Raw genomic sequence first — 17,521 nt, forward strand, 5'->3', positions numbered from 1 at the left:
AAACGAATCAGTTAGAAAACGAATGACTATTAAGTTTAACATAATTAGATTTTTACAGCTACGGTGAGAAACGTTTAAAATTTACAACAGCCCTGTGGCGTCCTTTGAGAAATACTAGTGATGCGACAAAAGAGGCATTTGACATTGACCGGTATCGGCACCCTCGGGATTTGGCACGCACACACTCACTACACACCTACCTGGACCTTCACTAGTTCCATCCATTAGCTACTCGTATCAAGATATTTGACTAAGTGGATTGTTTTAAGATTTAAAAAGTAAAGAATATTTTATGTTATTTTTATGTACGTTTCTTTACAAAGCTATATTTTAATTATAATTTTCTTTAAAAGTATATTAATACAATCGAACAATACATTGTACCAGGTATGTATATCCACCGCACATTTTATTTCACCGAGTAAGTTTTTATGATTTATTTTTAATTTTAGCCCTTATATCGTGGCTAGCGATTCAGAATGTAATTGTGATATTAAAAATACATTTAGAGAAGTCTACAGTTTTTACTGGCTTATCGAACAAATGAATACGAATAGACCCTAGACCAGTGATTCTTAACAGGGGGGCCGCAGCTCCTGGGGTCCATAAGAAGTTTGCCGGGGCCCGCCAAATTATGCAAAATTTCCTTCAGAATATAATAAAAAGAAAATTGATGTATAATCCGAATATCGTATTGAAAAGTGAAATAAGAAAGATAAAGTTTTCCTATTTAGTTTTTATTTATTTATTTTGTATTTCTTCCCACATGCAACTTTGTTAGTACAGAAGAAATAAACGTACTGTAAATATGCTACTTACACCGCAGTATTTACTTCTTTTATTCCAAAGCAATTTTAAGAAACTATTAATGCTTGGAATTTTAAAAATAATTACGAAAAATAGTAGGCTTTGAAAATTTAAATATTTTTGCAAAAGTTATGCAAAATCCTTACCACAAGTGGGCGTTTTAGTTTAGTTTTAGCATCGACATTGGATTGATTTATCGACATGTTTCTTATTTTATTTTCTGTTAAAAATTAATGAGTTTTCATGTTTAATTGTGAAGTTTGCATGTTATTTAAATAGATAATGAAATAATAAAGTTATGATTTACATTTATTATATAAAAAATAAAGCAATAATAAAAAAATCAATTTATTATAGATAAATTATCAAATATAAATTATTATTAAAAAATGGGGGTCACAAAAAACTATGAAATATTTGGTGGGCGGCGAGTATAAAAAGGTTAAGAACCACTGCCCTAGACCATCACTGACGCGCAATTAACTGATTGCCCCTGGAAGTCGGCTTCTTACAGAAACACAGCTTCCCTGTCATCAAATGTCACGGCACGCCACTGCACCCAAAGAGTCAAAGGTTTGTTCGGGTTGTTTGGAAAAATTACAGATCGTGGAAATTATTGACATTGGCCAAATTCCAGGAGACAAAATCTTCACATTAAAGTCCATCGACTTTAAGTTATCCGTTTGAGTTTTGAAATCTTCGGTAATGATATCGGAAACCATCATATCTTTTATCATTCGCTCTAATTTAAAAGTGTAATGGTTACCACATTCCGATTTTAGTTTTGAAATAATTTCTTGTTCGTAATAATATGATACTTTTTTATGAGTAAAAGTCGTTTCGCTAAATGATACCTGTAATATCGTAGAAATGTATCCTTATCTTGTAAATAACGAAAGAGCAGTAGACTTTTATTAATTAAATATTCCGTTTCCTGTTCGGCGAGATCTTTATATTTTTTAGCGTGTACTAATAACTTTAATATTGTTATGTGTTTGTTAGTTTACATTTGGGTATTTTTTGCGCTTTAATTCTAATTTTAATTAGTTGCTCCGTCGTCGTTTTTTTTTTTTGAATTTAAATATGTTGTGTTCCATTCTTTGGAATTATTTTTGTTCGTCAGTTTAAACCTGAAGATGATCTATGGAATAGATCGAAAACGTTAGTTTTCTTAATTAAAAATTCCCTCAGCAACTTATAAGGTGGTGGTTATTGGAGTTTTTGTTTTTTGCTGAGTACGTTTATGTTTTATATTTTTCCTTTAATTTATTGTCTAAAAACAGTGATAGGTACTCTGCACACTTAGAATTTAAATTTAAAATATATTCGAAGTCACCAGTTATGATTTTATGTAGATATTTATCCGAATTTGATGGTATCAACAGGAAATGATCGACCTTTTCTAACAAGCCTATTAATTCTTGTACAAAAATTAAGGAATCAATTTTTCTATTTTCTATATCTTCTATGAAGGAACGCCCAACGTTCCTCAAATAAGAACTAATATAGTCTGCCATTATCATTAGACATTCTTCGATTTTGCGAACTAACATTGAAGTCAAATCATTTGTTTTACGGAATTTTAACACATAAAGTATACCAGAATTTCTCATTTCTAGTACAGCTTTAATATTTTTTTCAAGTAATTCATCTTCTAAAATATCTAAAATGCGTTTTTCACGTTTCAGTCAAACATTCTCTTGCCCTTTCCGATTCTTCTTGAAGTCGCAATTAAACTTTTTTTTACGTAAGATGATGCATCGTTTTCCGATAAAAATTTGATAATCTCCTCTCGATAAAATTGCTTAGACTGTTCCAAAAATGCATTTTCAAATTCTTTGTATAAAACATTAGAATTTATTCTTAAAGAAACAAGCAAAATGCAAACATTTTAAAGACTACTTCTGTCTACAGTTTCTTCTTTTCTTTCTGTCATAATCATTTGAAGAAGAGTGCTACGAAGATTGTTAGATATTACTTCGTGTTTTATAATATCTTCTCGGAAAAGGATCAATCTTAGATTGTATACGCTTTCCAATTTGTTCTCTTCCTCGTACACTCGGTCTAAATACATAAAAGAGTCTCGAATCATGATCATTTTAGTTGGAAATCATTCAAAGTTTCGATGAAAGTTGCTATAAAGTTGTTTCGAAAAGAATAAAGAATTTCTTCGCGCACTTTATATACTAAATGGATAGCGATGGCATCTTTTATATTTTTATACAATTCTTTTCCATAATTATTTCTGACCATTATATATGCGTCTAGATGTAACTCTTCGAATTTCAACTTATCGTTATTCTTATTCTAAATGCCGTGGATTGCACTTTTCAGCAACGGCCATAAACTTTTCGCAGATGTTTTGCTATCCATCGAAAAAAATTATTTTTCTAATTCAAGCTTCAAAAAATTCCAGTTTCTTCGTTATAAATAATTACTTTGTCAATTGTTAAATAAGCAAAGGAAATACAGTACTTACAATGAAATGACGTAATATTTTCTGCAATTTATAAAAAATAAATGTAAATTAAATAGTAATAATAAATTATTTGAATATATTATTTTATCGCAAGGTGTAAAATTTAAAACTAATTTACAAATAATTCTCTAAAAATATTAAAATATTGTTAAAATTTGAGAAGCGCCTCTATCGGGAAATGTTTTAACTGGACACGCTTGTATTTGTTAGAGCACGTGTTCGTGATGGAGGGTTTCGAAGTTGATCCTAGTAATGGTACTATTTATATTTATAATAACTAATTATTTATAGTTTCAACTTTTATATTGAATTGAATTTGCGATAAACGATTTAATATATTACAGTTCTAAACACTGTATGTGAAATTCATGGACTTTTATATCAAAAGTAATAGGTTAATTGTAATGAATGCTTGCTTAAATGATATACAGTAGTAGTATTTTTTTAAAATGTAGATAGAAATATTTTAAAAATGTCTTTTAAATATTAAGTTTTATATTTGTAATCATCCATTTTATGATTAAAAAATTAAGTATTAAAATTTAAGTTTCGATGCATTATGTGTTCTGTTCATTGTGAATTATATACAATGTATTTAACAGTTTTTGAATGCATCTAAAAATTATTTAATCTATATTGAAATTTTATATATATATAAATTTTGAAGTGTGTTTCAGAGTTTAGTTGTATGGTACTTCCTATCAACTTTTAATGGATGTCATGTGATTATCAATATTTGCATATGGCATTTTCAAATTTAAAAGATCTGTTTCAATATGCTATATTTTTAAGCTTTGCACTTTTTAGTTCCATCAGAGTAAAATTTTTTAAAATGAATTTTTACAAACATGTTTTAAATTGTTAAGTTAAAACAATAACAACAATATAGAACTTTAATACAGTAGAAACTCAACTTAACATTCTCAGATTTGATGTATTTTTTTGTCATCTTGTCAAATCTACATAAACCATAATGTTTTTCTTTATGTTTTAAACTTAGAAACTGCAGTGATGAAGATATCAAATCCTGATAAGAAACAACGGTTAATGTGAGCCTAGGTATACAAAATGGCAGCGCTTCTGGTTGCCATCTTGTTTGCACACGCAAATGTGCAAACAAGTTGGCGACCATCGACAATAACATAAATGTGCCTATAGTTAATCTTTTTTAAAACTAAAACATTTTTAAAACGTAAATTTGCTACTTACTTTCCCCCTGCTTTTGGTTACTTTCCCTACTCTTGGACCAGAAACGAAAAATAAAAAAGTCATCATACTACCTATAAATTCAATTGATGTATGGATGAAGTGAATTACGAGATTATATACATCAGTGGTTCGAACAAAATTTGCCTGTATTGTACATAAATTTTACTCCTCTTAAGAACTGCAGTCTTACGATTCACATCTGTCGACTTTTCATCTACGATAGGCAGCGTCTCCATAGAGGTTGGCACCTGCAATCCACGGCCACCTAGCCTTCCATGTGTCGTTCACGTTGTCTTTTGTATCAGAAATCACTATTACATATCCTTGGTTATGACAAATTTAACACGTTTAACACACATTTGCACATTTTAAAACACATTTAAACACATTTACACACTATAAACGCACATTTAAACCACGTTTAAACACATTTAGCTCACATTTGCACACTTTTAAACACATTTAACACATTTACATACTTTAAATGCAAATTTGAACCACATATAAACCCTTTACAAAATATTTACCTCACTTACACAATATTAACACACCTTTAATACACTTTTATGACATTTAACACGCATTAAACACATTAATGACACGCTTATCATGTTAATTACCATTGACAAACTTTCCTCCTTGATAACTTTAGAGCCGCCGCAAACTACAGGAAGCAAGAGCTAGCGTACTCTCGGTCGCGCTCCTAAGCCCCGCCTTTTTTCCCATGATGCTACGGGCCATTTTTGCTAGGTAAGCTACTCGAGCACGAAGCAGCCGCAAACTACACAACGTTTGCTCGCGTAACTAGTCCACATGACGTGGAATCCAGATGTGGATTGGCTATAGAACAAAGATTTTATTATAACCTATACTTGTCAGTTTTCGTTCCGTCAGTTATTATAACGGAACCTATCTGTCAGTTTTCGTTCCGAACTTTGAAACAGAATGGGAAAAATATGCCTATTAGTTAAGCCTAACTAGGCTTAAGCCTATTTATAAATAACTATTTTAATATACAACGTTTATACAATTTTCTTTTCAATACTGAATGTATTAATCATGTAATTTACGTACATCAATAAAATTCTATTATTTCTTTTTCGACGTGTGGCATGTTTATGTAGTCATCCATTTTCCGCTGCTCTCTCTTGCTAGCGTAATGCTCTCGTTGTTGAATTCTGTGAACAGCGAGAGTACTCTCGTATCGCTGCTCTAGCAAAGGAAAAACCACGTGAGCAAGAAGAGAGGGGCGGATCCTTTGACGTCATCGGTTGTGCTAGGGCACGTTTGCTAGCATTTTGCTCTCGTAAAGTACTAGTTTGCGGCAGCTCTTAGACTTCGAGTAAATTGTACAAACTTTGAAAAAAACACAGACACTTTTAAAAAATGAACAATGTGCATAATCCGTCTACATCATAATCAAAATTCGAAATTCACATTATTCCTCACGTTTCCTGAACAGAATTTTTTGATGGATATTTGCATACGAAGGCATCATTACTATCAGCGCCATCTACATTTCTTTTCTAAAAACACTTGCCATCGAGGTTACCAGAAGCGCCGCCATTTTGTATACCTAGGGTCACATTAACCGAAACAACAAACAAATTAAGTTTGATTACTTTCAAAAAACAGCTCAATGGTTTATTGTTGTGTAAAATGTGTCTAGGGGTGGTGATTGTATATTACATTGCATGAATTATTGTGGAAAAATGTATTCGGGTAATATATGTTTTTTCTTCACTTTATCCATTCTGAATGTACACTCGTTGCCATTTTGGATACACTCCCTCAGAACATCGACATTAGGTACAGGAGTTGATCTAAAATGGCTCTGAACAAATTTGAAACACTCCAGGAATTTTGAACAGAGTACCTCAACACATGGAATGCAGGTTTGGGATGCTTTGAAGCAGGAGGAGGTCATTTTGAGCAATTTTTGTAAATCTATGTTGTTAAATACATCACATGTACCATTAGCAATAAACCCTACAACTCCCAAATGAAGGATTTTGGACCCGTGTTCATATGAACTTTCTGTAATGTTCTGGTGTCAGGAATACATCCTTACATTTAGGGACACAACTTTAAATACACTGTGTATTTATACCAAGTTGGGTCTCTGTAAATCTAGATACTTAACAGTTTAAATGAAATTCTCAAGCCCCATTTTATATTGTAATTTTTTGTATTCAAAACTTTTTTATTTTTTAAAAGTAATTATCATAATCTTTATCAATATTTTTTATTTTTAAATTATATCCACATATATGTTTAGTTCAATATTTGTAAGAATTTATACAGATACAGTATTATAAAAAAAAGTATTAACACTTGGAAAAGTGTAAATCTTAAAGAGAAAAACTTGGGAATTACATAGAAATTAATAGTTGAGACATAATAGAAATGTTTAATATTTTTAAACATCTTAAGTTACAAGAAATATTGTTCTACATCAATTTTTATTCAATTCAGCATGTAAATAAAATTATCATCTGGTTTAGTAAATGTGTTTTATTCTTTTATATTGCATAAGTTTCTTCCATTTTTTTTGTTACTATGCTAAAAACTTGATACTTCATTGATTCCAAAAGTTTTTGGAATTTTTGTATAAGAATTTTTTCCCAAGCATTCAGAACAGCCTGTTTCAGTTCTTTACCTGAAATATATTGTTTTTCATCATATCTAGCATGAACTAAATTAATCCATAGGTTTTCTATGGGGTTTAAGTTTGATATCATTAAACCTCATTTGATATCATTAAACCACTTAATTGTGTCATGCAAGACACGAAATGTATTTCCTTGCTGAAACCAAAAACTTGGCCCAGAAATTCATTTTTAAATGGCAGTACAAACCTCAGATTATGAACAATTCAGTTTACGAACAAATTTTGAATGCTATATTTGCTCCGGTTTTTATACAATAACTTGGTTTCCAAACAAGCTACTCAGCAGAGCCAGCCTTTGATTGTCAACTTCTATATTTCCTATGTTAAAAAAAGTTGACAGCTCAATCAATCAATGACAGGACTACTGATTCAGTAGTGTGGCTGAGATTTGTTTCGCATCATTAGACATCACAACATGAACCACCAATGACATTGTTGTTCAAATTAGATTTCAGTGAGCATTCGGATAAGATACTACTTCCATTTGTGTATGCATCACAATTGAATTTAAATCAAATTATTAATAACAAGCTTGGTCAAACTGATCTGATTTCACACTCCACAAAAGCAAATCAAATATTAATTTTGTTTAAAGTTAATTTTAGAAATTCTTGGAATCAAGTAGTTGTTCAGAAGAATTTTTCATTGAATATACAGTAAGGGATGTGGTTTATAGATTCTAGAGGAACTGGGTAGTTTTTACTATAGGTTACAGTGACCATAAACGAAAATGTTTGCGCATATGTGTGTACATGCGCAGTAAGTGGATTGAATGGAACATAACACTTAGGTAACGAAAGTGAAGTCATTGTGCATGCGCATGGATATGCACAATAAATGGATTGAACGGAGTATGTATGTGCACATCTGACAGACACAAAAGTTCTAACATATGCACTTCACTACTATAGTGGAGCATGCTAAAAACCATGTTAATCGACATTTGCATAATATAAATGACGTCCATGAATCTGTGTTTAAAGGTGCTGTGCTTAAATTAAAAAAAAATTAATGACTACTTAGTCAGTCAATTAAAACTAAAAATAACCAAAACTCTGGTTTTTACATCGAAACTGAAGTTAAAAATAAAATTAAAATTGAAATCAAATCAATTGAAAAATAATACAGTGAAACCTCACTTAACAAGCATAATTCATTCCAGAATCTTACTTGTAACGCAAAACATTCATTAAGAGAAACAATTTTCCCAGATAAATTAATATAAAATATGATAATGCATTTCATGCCAAAAAATATACTCAAATATTTTATGTATAACATTTAGTCAAAGAAAATTATATAATATACATTGTTAAAAAGTGTGAATCACCTCCATCGTTTCTTCTAGCACGAAATGAACCAACCTGGAATGGGAATTTGATTTTCAGAAAACAAAAAAATTGAAAAAATATGTCTCAAACAGCCAAACAATATGCGAAATTTTCAGGTTATGTAAAGGCTATAATTACAAGGGGTATTTTTTAAATAAGGTCCCTTAAGAAGAAAAATACTGTAAATATCATTAAAATATATATTTTTTCCATATTTTACATACTTTTATCTACTTCTCTACATAATTTCCATTTTTGTTCAAACATTTGTCATACTGTTCAACAATTTTTTGAGTTCTGACTTCAAAGAAATCTGCTGCCTATGAAGAAGCCCAATCCATGACTGCAGTTTTTACTTCTTTGTCATTGAACCATTGACCACCAAGGAACTCCTTTAAGTACTGAAACAAGTGAAAATCCCTGGGTGCAAGGTCTGGACTTTAAGATGGATGATCCAGTTGTTCCCATCCAAAAGAACTAATTAGACCTTGTGTAATTAGACCAAGGCCACATGTTTATGCAGAAACATGTGGCCTTGCATTTTCATGGAGCAACATCACACTGGAAGACAGTAGACCAAGCCACTTGTTTTGTATGGCATGCTGGAGTTTTCTCAAGGTTACACAATACACATCGGAATTGAGTTGTAAATTTCACAAATTTGACAGTGAATTTCTGCTGCTGCCAAGTTTCTTGCACTTCAATTGAATAACAGATCCTATCTTACAGTCAGTGGGCGACTCAACTTTCTTAAACATTATAAACTTCTACAGCTCAGCACACAGACAGACGATATGGCTGTAACTGGCGTCTTAACGTGCACAAAGCATGCTGGAAGCAGACGCACATGCACACTGTCGTGCGTCATTCTCACTCTCATTCATAAATGGACCTTATTTAAAAAATAGCCCTTGTAAATATTAGAAATTAATTTGACTAGAGATGGGCAGTTATGCTTCCATCTCATATTAAATTTAATAATTATAAATAATTAATTTTTAATTCAGACATTTCTAAAATTTAATTTGGAATTGGTGATTAAATTTAATACAAGATGGCAGCATAACTGCCTTCCTCTAGTCAAATTAATTAATCTCTAATTCTAATATTTAATTATAACCTTTACATAGCCCAAGAATTTGGAATATCATTTGGCATGTCTATTATATAACGGGCTATCATTGTTGATGTTTATATGTAATATATCTGAACACAAGTTTGAAAAAATGTGTGATTATAAGCAACACTAAGATGCTAGTGGAACAAGTGTGCTAAACACAGACTGACGTAGCATGTGCACAATCTGGGACTTCCCTCTCCTTATCGCTCATTCAGTGAGTCATTTTTATTACAATTTGTTTTACTCGTTAAGCGAGGTTCTACTGTATTTTAGAAAGTGTGGATAAAGTTCTTGTTGGTCTTGTTTGATTTGGTTATATTTCATGCAGGCACAGTCAAGTCTTTATAGCTCATATTTGAAGTGTAGGTTTTGGTTTTGGTTGATGGTGACAGAACATTTTGCTTTTGATATACAGTATATATAGAATAGATATAGACTGGTAGCCCTGGATGCCCCCTAGTTGGCATTCAATCAGCATTACAAATTCCTATGAGGCATGTTTGATGCACTTAATATATGAAAGTTTTATGTGCTTAATTTTTAAAAGTTTGATGAGGGTTTCTATTATTAAAATATTACCTTCTGGGAGTCCACTATATAATTTTCAAAACTATTCGTTTTTTATTTGCCCCCTAGTGCACGTTACAGGCATTCCGTGACAATAATAAATTCCTATTACAAATATACTGAATTATTTATATTGTTATTGGCCAAATGAGTAATAATAATTTATATTGTTAATTTAAATGTTTGAAATATTACACACAATAGGGGTGTTTCTAGTGCCCGTTTTTGGCATAACGTTACACGGATGGACACGCGTTCAATGTAACACGCGTTATATATATAGATAATAATATGTTGAATATCGCATGTCATATCTCAAGTGGGGGCAGACTTAATAATGATTTTACTCATTATTAGCATTTACAGTTTAACAAATTCATCTCTACTCTCAAAATTAAGATTTTTCCATTTTATAATAATTAATAATAATAAAAGTTTTGTAATAAAATATTTTAACAGATGGCACCACAAGCAGTTTTAAATGTTGCTGGGAAAGTTAAGCAACTTGTTGCTAGATTTTTTTGATTGAATTATTGTTTTTGATTCATTCATTTTTTTAAAACATTTTCATTTATATCTTTTATGATTCACACAAACTGAATTCTTAGATTTAAATTTATATAAAATTTTATGAATAGTATTTAATTTCTTAAAATTTTTATAATTTATTACAAGTGAATATATATAAAACTTAATTGTATCTTTCAGTTTTAGGCACAAAAAAAGAAAAGAAGAAAAAGAAGAAAACACTTGGAGTATGTATTAAAGTTTAATTAAAACTAATTTTGATATAAAATGCTTTGTTTATATAATTTTAGTGTTTTTACATTATATTTTGATTAAAACGGTATTTATTAAACTTTTTTCTTAAATAGTATTTTATAAAATGTGCTCAAAAAGTCAAAATATGCTAGGATATAAAGAAGTTTATTTTAAAATAATCACCCTAAGTTTCAATAGTTTCTCCAGGGATTTTTATATAGTTGAGGAAAACATTTAGAAAAAAATAAGCTTTTTTTAAGGATTGTGAAATTTTCTTCAGTTTGTCTTGTATGAGTTCTATGAATTCAAACCATTTTTTAAAAAGTATTTTCAACTTTGGTAAAATAAAACTGTCATTAGGTGCTAGATCAAGGCTTGATTGCAAAAGAATAGCACTTATAACTTTCAACTGAAAATAGTTTGAAAATATAGAAATCATCATACAAAATAAAGAAAATTTTGTGATTCCTGAAAGAAATCAATTTATCAACTGTTCCTTGTGTGATGTGTTACTGAAGAAAGAAAGCCACTAGCTTTTAATTCTTTAAAGTTTACAAAAAACCAGTAACAGAAACCTAATTAAAAGTCAATTTTTGTTAATTTTTTTTATCATAGTATGTTTTTGATATTTAGCAATTAGTTTTGTAAAACATTGCTATATATATTCATTTATACGGTGAATATTAATTGCATATTAATAATGTAATTGTTCAGTTAGCAGAAATTATATTTTATAAAATGCTGAAACTGATTCTTTGTTTATAAAAGTTAATCCTCTAAATAAATAACGACTAACCCGCTACAAAGCTACACATCCACAAGAGCCGAATTATCGGGCTAGAGTTGGCTATAATAAATAAATAATTAATAAGACAATTTGGCACTAGAGCTTGGCGTTAGGCGCCATCTCTTACTAAACTTAATAATTATAATTAAATTAAATAAATAATTTTAATAATTTGGAACTGGAGGAAAAGAAATCGGCCCGAAGCGGGACTCGAACCCGGGTAGCGTAACTGGTAACGTGTCTGCACGGATAGCAGAAGTTGCGGGTTCGAGTCCCGCTTCGGGCCAATTTCTTTTCCTCCAGTTCCAAATTATTAAAATTATTTATTTAATTTAATTATAATTATTAAGTTTAGTAAGAGATGGCGCCTAACGCCAAGCTCTAGTGCCAAATTGTCTTATTAATTATTTATTTATTATAGCCAACTCTAGCCCGATAATTCGGCTCTTGTGGATGTGTAGCTTTGTAGCGGGTTAGTCGTTATTTATTTATATTTATACGCCTTGCCGGGGTTGCGATGGCCGGTTGAGTGCCTTGGGAGGACGTGGGCACTTGATGTGTCCCCAGCCGGCATTGTAATGACCGTCGATGGTCGTCGTGTTAGCTTATATATACTGGAGGAGGCGATCGGACTGAAGGTCCGGGTAGCGTAACTGGTAACGTGTCTGCACGGATAGCAGAAGTTGCGGGTTCGAGTCCCGCTTCGGGCCGATTTCTTTTCCTCCAGTTCCAAATTATTAAAATTATTTATTTAATTTAATTATAATTATTAAGTTTAGTAAGAGATGGCGCCTAACGCCAAGCTCTAGTGCCAAATTGTCTTATTAATTATTTATTTATTATAGCCAACTCTAGCCCGATAATTCGGCTCTTGTGGATGTGTAGCTTTGTAGCGGGTTAGTCGTTATTTATTTATATTTATACGCCTTGCCGGGGTTGCGATGGCCGGTTGAGTGCCTTGGGAGGACGTGGGCACTTGATGTGTCCCCAGCCGGCATTGTAATGACCGTCGATGGTCGTCGTGTTAGCTTATATATACTGGAGGAGGCGATCGGATTGAAGGTCCGGGTAGCGTAACTGGTAACGTGTCTGCACGGATAGCAGAAGTTGCGGGTTCGAGTCCCGCTTCGGGCCGATTTCTTTTCCTCCAGTTCCAAATTATTAAAATTATTTATTTAATTTAATTATAATTATTAAGTTTAGTAAGAGATGGCGCCTAATGCCAAGCTCTAGTGCCAAATTGTCTTATTAATTATTTATTTATTATAGCCAACTCTAGCCCGATAATTCGGCTCTTGTGGATGTGTAGTTAATCCTCTATTATAAAAATTTGAAGTTTGTTTAATTAAGCATAGATTCATACAACAGTGATGATATATGTTGACATACGTTATTTAATTTATTATTTGGTTAATGTTACATATGGTAGCGAACATGGCGGCTTGTCTCTGAAACAGTGGGGATGCACGTTTTAGCCTAACCTAACCTATTCTAATAAATTACCATAATTATTTCCAACCAAATTATGAGAATAAGGGTAATTTATTAGAATAGGTTAAGTTAGGTTCGGTTGGAACGTGTGTCCCCACTTTTTCAGAGATGAACTGCCATGTTCACTACCATAGGTAACATTAACCTATTATTTAATCATTGAAGAGACTCTAATTATAAATCAAATATAATTTGTTCAAAATGAAAGCCTTCTTGTTTGATATGCAAATTATAAATGCCTAGAAACTTTTTTAATATTTTGATAGTATGATACCAAATTCAGTTTGTATCAGTTAACTGACAATTAGATCACCTTTTATTGCAATCATAAAAGATCACAATAATTCAATAGTATATAAATTATCTGATATAAATTAGAAGAATTTTTTCAACTATCTTTGTTTTTAATAAAAGACATGTTTTTGAATAAATCTGTTATGAAATTTCTGAAAGTAAAATTATTTATTGTGTAGTTAACTGTTTAAGTTTAGTTGTCAATTCAAGCTTCAGTAATGTAATTACATCATAATAATTTTCAAATCAAATAAAATTATTACTGATATTCTTTAATAATAAAATGAATAGACAAAAAATTTAACTGTTATTTTTTTAGGATATTCAGGCAGAAGGTAGTTTTTATATAGAACCATCGTCAAAAGAAGGACAGTTAAATGCTAATCAGTGGCCCTTGTTATTAAAGGTAGGTAATTAAGTTTTAAATAGCTTTATTTCTTTCAAATCTCACTCCCTGATTGGTTATGTTTAATGATAATAGAATATATTTTAAATATGACAGATTTAACAGTTTAAATCTGTTTTATCTAAGTGCATGTAGAAATAAAATTGAATGCTCCCATGTACAAACTTAATTTTATTTTGTTCATGTGTAATAATGTAGATTTTTCATTATTATATTTATGGAATGAAGAATAGAGTTAAGTAAAAGTGACAGTGAAAGTCTGAATTTATGAAATAAATGCACAGTATATGATAAAAATATACTTAATAAAGATTCATTTTCATAGAAAAAAACTGTTCCTGCTGCTTGACAATATATGAATGAGAGCAGTATTGTATAATTTTGAAATTCCTTTGAGAAACATTCAAACCAATTTTTTTTTATTCTAAGGGAAAGTCATTAAATAACAATTTTATGACTTTTTGCAAGGGTACTTAAGGCTATGTCCTATATGGCAACGTCCAATGACTGTGGGTGTGAATGCACTACCAAACAGACAAACTGATACAAGCAAATGTGTTTGTCCAAAGTAACTGTTTATCGGGCAACAACTACCCAGTTGACACTTCTACATGTGTGTGCAGAAAGCAGTTACCAAACAAGTCTGATCGATGCTTCCACTTCTTGCACTTTAAAAGAAGAAAAGGTGGATCATTTTTTCACAATACAAATGGTGAAATTCACCAAACTCATGTTATTTCTTATAAATATTGTTTGTCTTTTGCTTACAAGAAGTTTCAATAGTACAATGTAGAAAACTGTTTTTCATGGTATGCATTTGACGAAGTTGTCTTACTGCCATTCTGTAAACAACATGTGTCTATTCTGGACAGAGGTTGCTTGTGAGCTGGAAGCATGTACAATGATTCTACCCACAGTCACTGGAAGCTTCTATGTAGGATGTATCCTAAAAAGTTGTTTGTGCTTTATTTTTCAACATAATCACTCACTTCACAACACAGTCCATCACTCCACAAACTTCTGCATGCCTTCAAGAAAGAAAAGCTTTTTGGTGGGCCTTTAACCAACTTTGCATTGACTATTATCTTGTATCATCAGCAAACTTCTCACCTTGCAAATGTTCTTTCAAAGGTCCAAACAAGTGAAAATCTGATAGTGCCAAGTCTGGATGGTGTAGTGGATGTTTCATCATCTCAAATTTCAAGCCACATACAGCTGCACATACTTAGTGTATTCACTGTATATGCAGCTGTATGGGGCCAGGCATTGCCATGAAGCAGCAAAATGCCTTTTGAGAGAAGTTTGTGACATTTCAATGCTTCACATCATGAGCTTCAACTTGTTCACCAGCATGTCACTGTATTAGTGCACTTCTAGGAAAAGGGTTGAACAGACTAGTCAGTTTGATCCTTTTCCTGGAAGTACTCTAATGTAGGGCCATTGGCATCCCAAAATATCTTCAGCATCACTTTCCCAGTGTCTTGAATTTTTTGTTGACCAGAGACAATATATGCTTTCACTACATTGGTTGTCTCTTCCTCTCTGGTTCATAATGATGCATCCAGAACTCATCTCCTGCCACACTTCAATGGAGAAGAGCATCTTCATAGACATAACAATCCAAATATCCTGACAAATCATATGCCAGGCATGCTTGTGATCAACAGACAGCTGCCTTGGGATCCATCTGCTACACACTCTTCTATATCCAAAGTCATCATGCATAATATTGTATACAGATCTGTGACTCATGTTAATTCTACAGCAATTTTAACAACAGTAACTTGCTTGTCATCACAGATTGCTGCTCAATCTGCTATTTCATTGAGTCAGTTGCCATGCAAACTGGTCTCTCACTCTGGTATTTATCACTGATGTTTTTAAATCTTTCCACCCATTCACACACTCTTGACTCAAACAACTGTTTCCATATTGAACCTTTATTCTCTTGTAGAGTTTGGAAGGTTTTACTTCCTCTGACCATAAAAAAAAAAAAACAATTGACACTTCATTGTTCCTCCATGGTGTAATTCACAGTAAAACAGCCATGTTGTACTAGCTATTGTGCAGGTGCATACCACTTAATCCTCACAACTCCTATATGGTATATTGCTAGTCATTTTGCAATAAGATATTTTATGGTGCATACATCTCCATGAATTTTAGATTAAAATTCCTATTATTTAATGATTTTCCTTCATAAATGTTCAATTTCATTGATAAATTTTAATTTAGTTTTTCTATCTAAGCATAATAATATTTGATCAAGTCTATTACAGTTTTGTTATTGGAAGATGATAATTTTTTTTAAACACTAAAACTGTTGTCAGTCAATTAATTGTGGGTTTTTAAAAATGTAATGTTATAAAACAAAAGGTTAAGGAATTAATATATTTTATTATTAATAAAATTTTAAAACATTGCATTAATTAAGATTCTGGAATACTTATTATATAGCTATTTAATATATAAAGTCTTAAAATATACCGTATTTTACGGACTATAAGATGCACCTTAATTTTTAAGCAATTTTTAAAAAAATACCTATAAGACGCACCTGAATTTTGGAGGCAATTTTTTGAAGAAAAAAGTGTGTCTTATAGTTTGTAAAATACGGTATTTAAGTATTTGTAAATACTGGTAAAATGTAATGTGCCCATGTAGTTTGATATCTTTTATGTTGAAATTTGTTAATAGTAATAAATACATTAATGTGAGAAATTCTGATTAAAAATAGTTGACTGTGCAAAAGGCAAGCAATTACTGTTATGGTATTTTTGCAGATTGACTGGCATGCTGCATATAACTGGGGGTTACCGGCATTCCAGTTAAATTGCAATTAAAAAATAAAATCAGATCTAACAAAACTAGTTGTTAATTAAATGTTAAAGAAAACATTCTTCCAAATGCAAAAAAATAATAACATTGTAATTTGACAGACTTAAATCATGAAGAGAATTTTCATTTACAAGACAATTAATGACTTATTGGTAGTAGTAGTTAGTCAGTGTTGGTTACACTGACAGTCTACCCTGACAAAAATAACACCTTCCTCTCAAATTTCATACAAAGCAGATGTTAATGGGTATAATTTAAGATAATTTACAGTGAGTTTCTGAAATTTAATGTTTATTTTTTGTGTTTTCAATCAAATTACAATTAATTAAACACAAAAAAAAAGAGAACTTTTGGCATTCATTAATATTTTACATTGTTAGAAAGAAGACAAAATGAAGAAATTAAACATATAATCCTAACAGTTTCACAGTTTTAAAATAAAAGCTTGTTCATTTTTTAATGCACCCTCTAGAGGGGATGTATAACCTCACTTAAACCAGCATGCAGGTTTTTACCATATAGAAATATCTGATTTCATGGTCTCCGCAGATAGACCGACATGCCAGACAATCCATGAAAATATGGTAACAGTAAATCTGTACATTTAGATTGTCATTCTGTACAAAGAATCAACTTTGTCAATTATTACAAACCAAATGTGTAAAACAAAAATATTTTAATAGTTGAATTATTTTCTTCTTTATTTAGATATTTTTTGAGCAAGAAATACACAGGATATATAAGGATTAATAAGAAAAT

General features: G+C 31.2%; 2 protein-coding genes across 3 annotated transcripts in view; one reads left to right on the top strand and one right to left on the bottom strand.

Moving 5' to 3' along the window:
• Positions 1–2,048: 2,048 nt before the first annotated feature.
• On the bottom strand, positions 2,049–2,905 carry LOC136978682 (cullin-3-like). Its single transcript, XM_067274438.1, has 3 exons — positions 2,710–2,905; positions 2,512–2,643; positions 2,049–2,470 (listed from the first exon to the last, which is right to left on the bottom strand). Exons 1-3 carry the CDS (start codon positions 2,903–2,905, stop codon positions 2,049–2,051), a joined length of 750 nt encoding a protein of 249 aa, XP_067130539.1.
• Positions 2,906–3,489: 584 nt separating this feature from the next.
• Positions 3,490–17,521, top strand: part of Nop60B (dyskerin pseudouridine synthase 1 Nop60B) — a 38,265-nt gene continuing 24,233 nt past the window's right edge. For both annotated transcript variants that reach the window (XM_067275214.1, XM_067275222.1), the window contains exons 1-3: positions 3,490–3,541; positions 10,893–10,939; positions 13,838–13,924. In XM_067275214.1, the coding sequence (XP_067131315.1) occupies positions 3,511–3,541; positions 10,893–10,939; positions 13,838–13,924 (165 nt within the window). In that variant the 5' untranslated portion in view covers positions 3,490–3,510. The remainder of the gene's footprint in view (positions 3,542–10,892; positions 10,940–13,837; positions 13,925–17,521) is intronic.

The sequence above is a fragment of the Centruroides vittatus genome, unplaced genomic scaffold (assembly GCF_030686945.1).
Source record: "Centruroides vittatus isolate TY-2023 unplaced genomic scaffold, ASM3068694v2 contig_1154, whole genome shotgun sequence".
NCBI lineage: Eukaryota > Metazoa > Arthropoda > Arachnida > Scorpiones > Buthidae > Centruroides > Centruroides vittatus.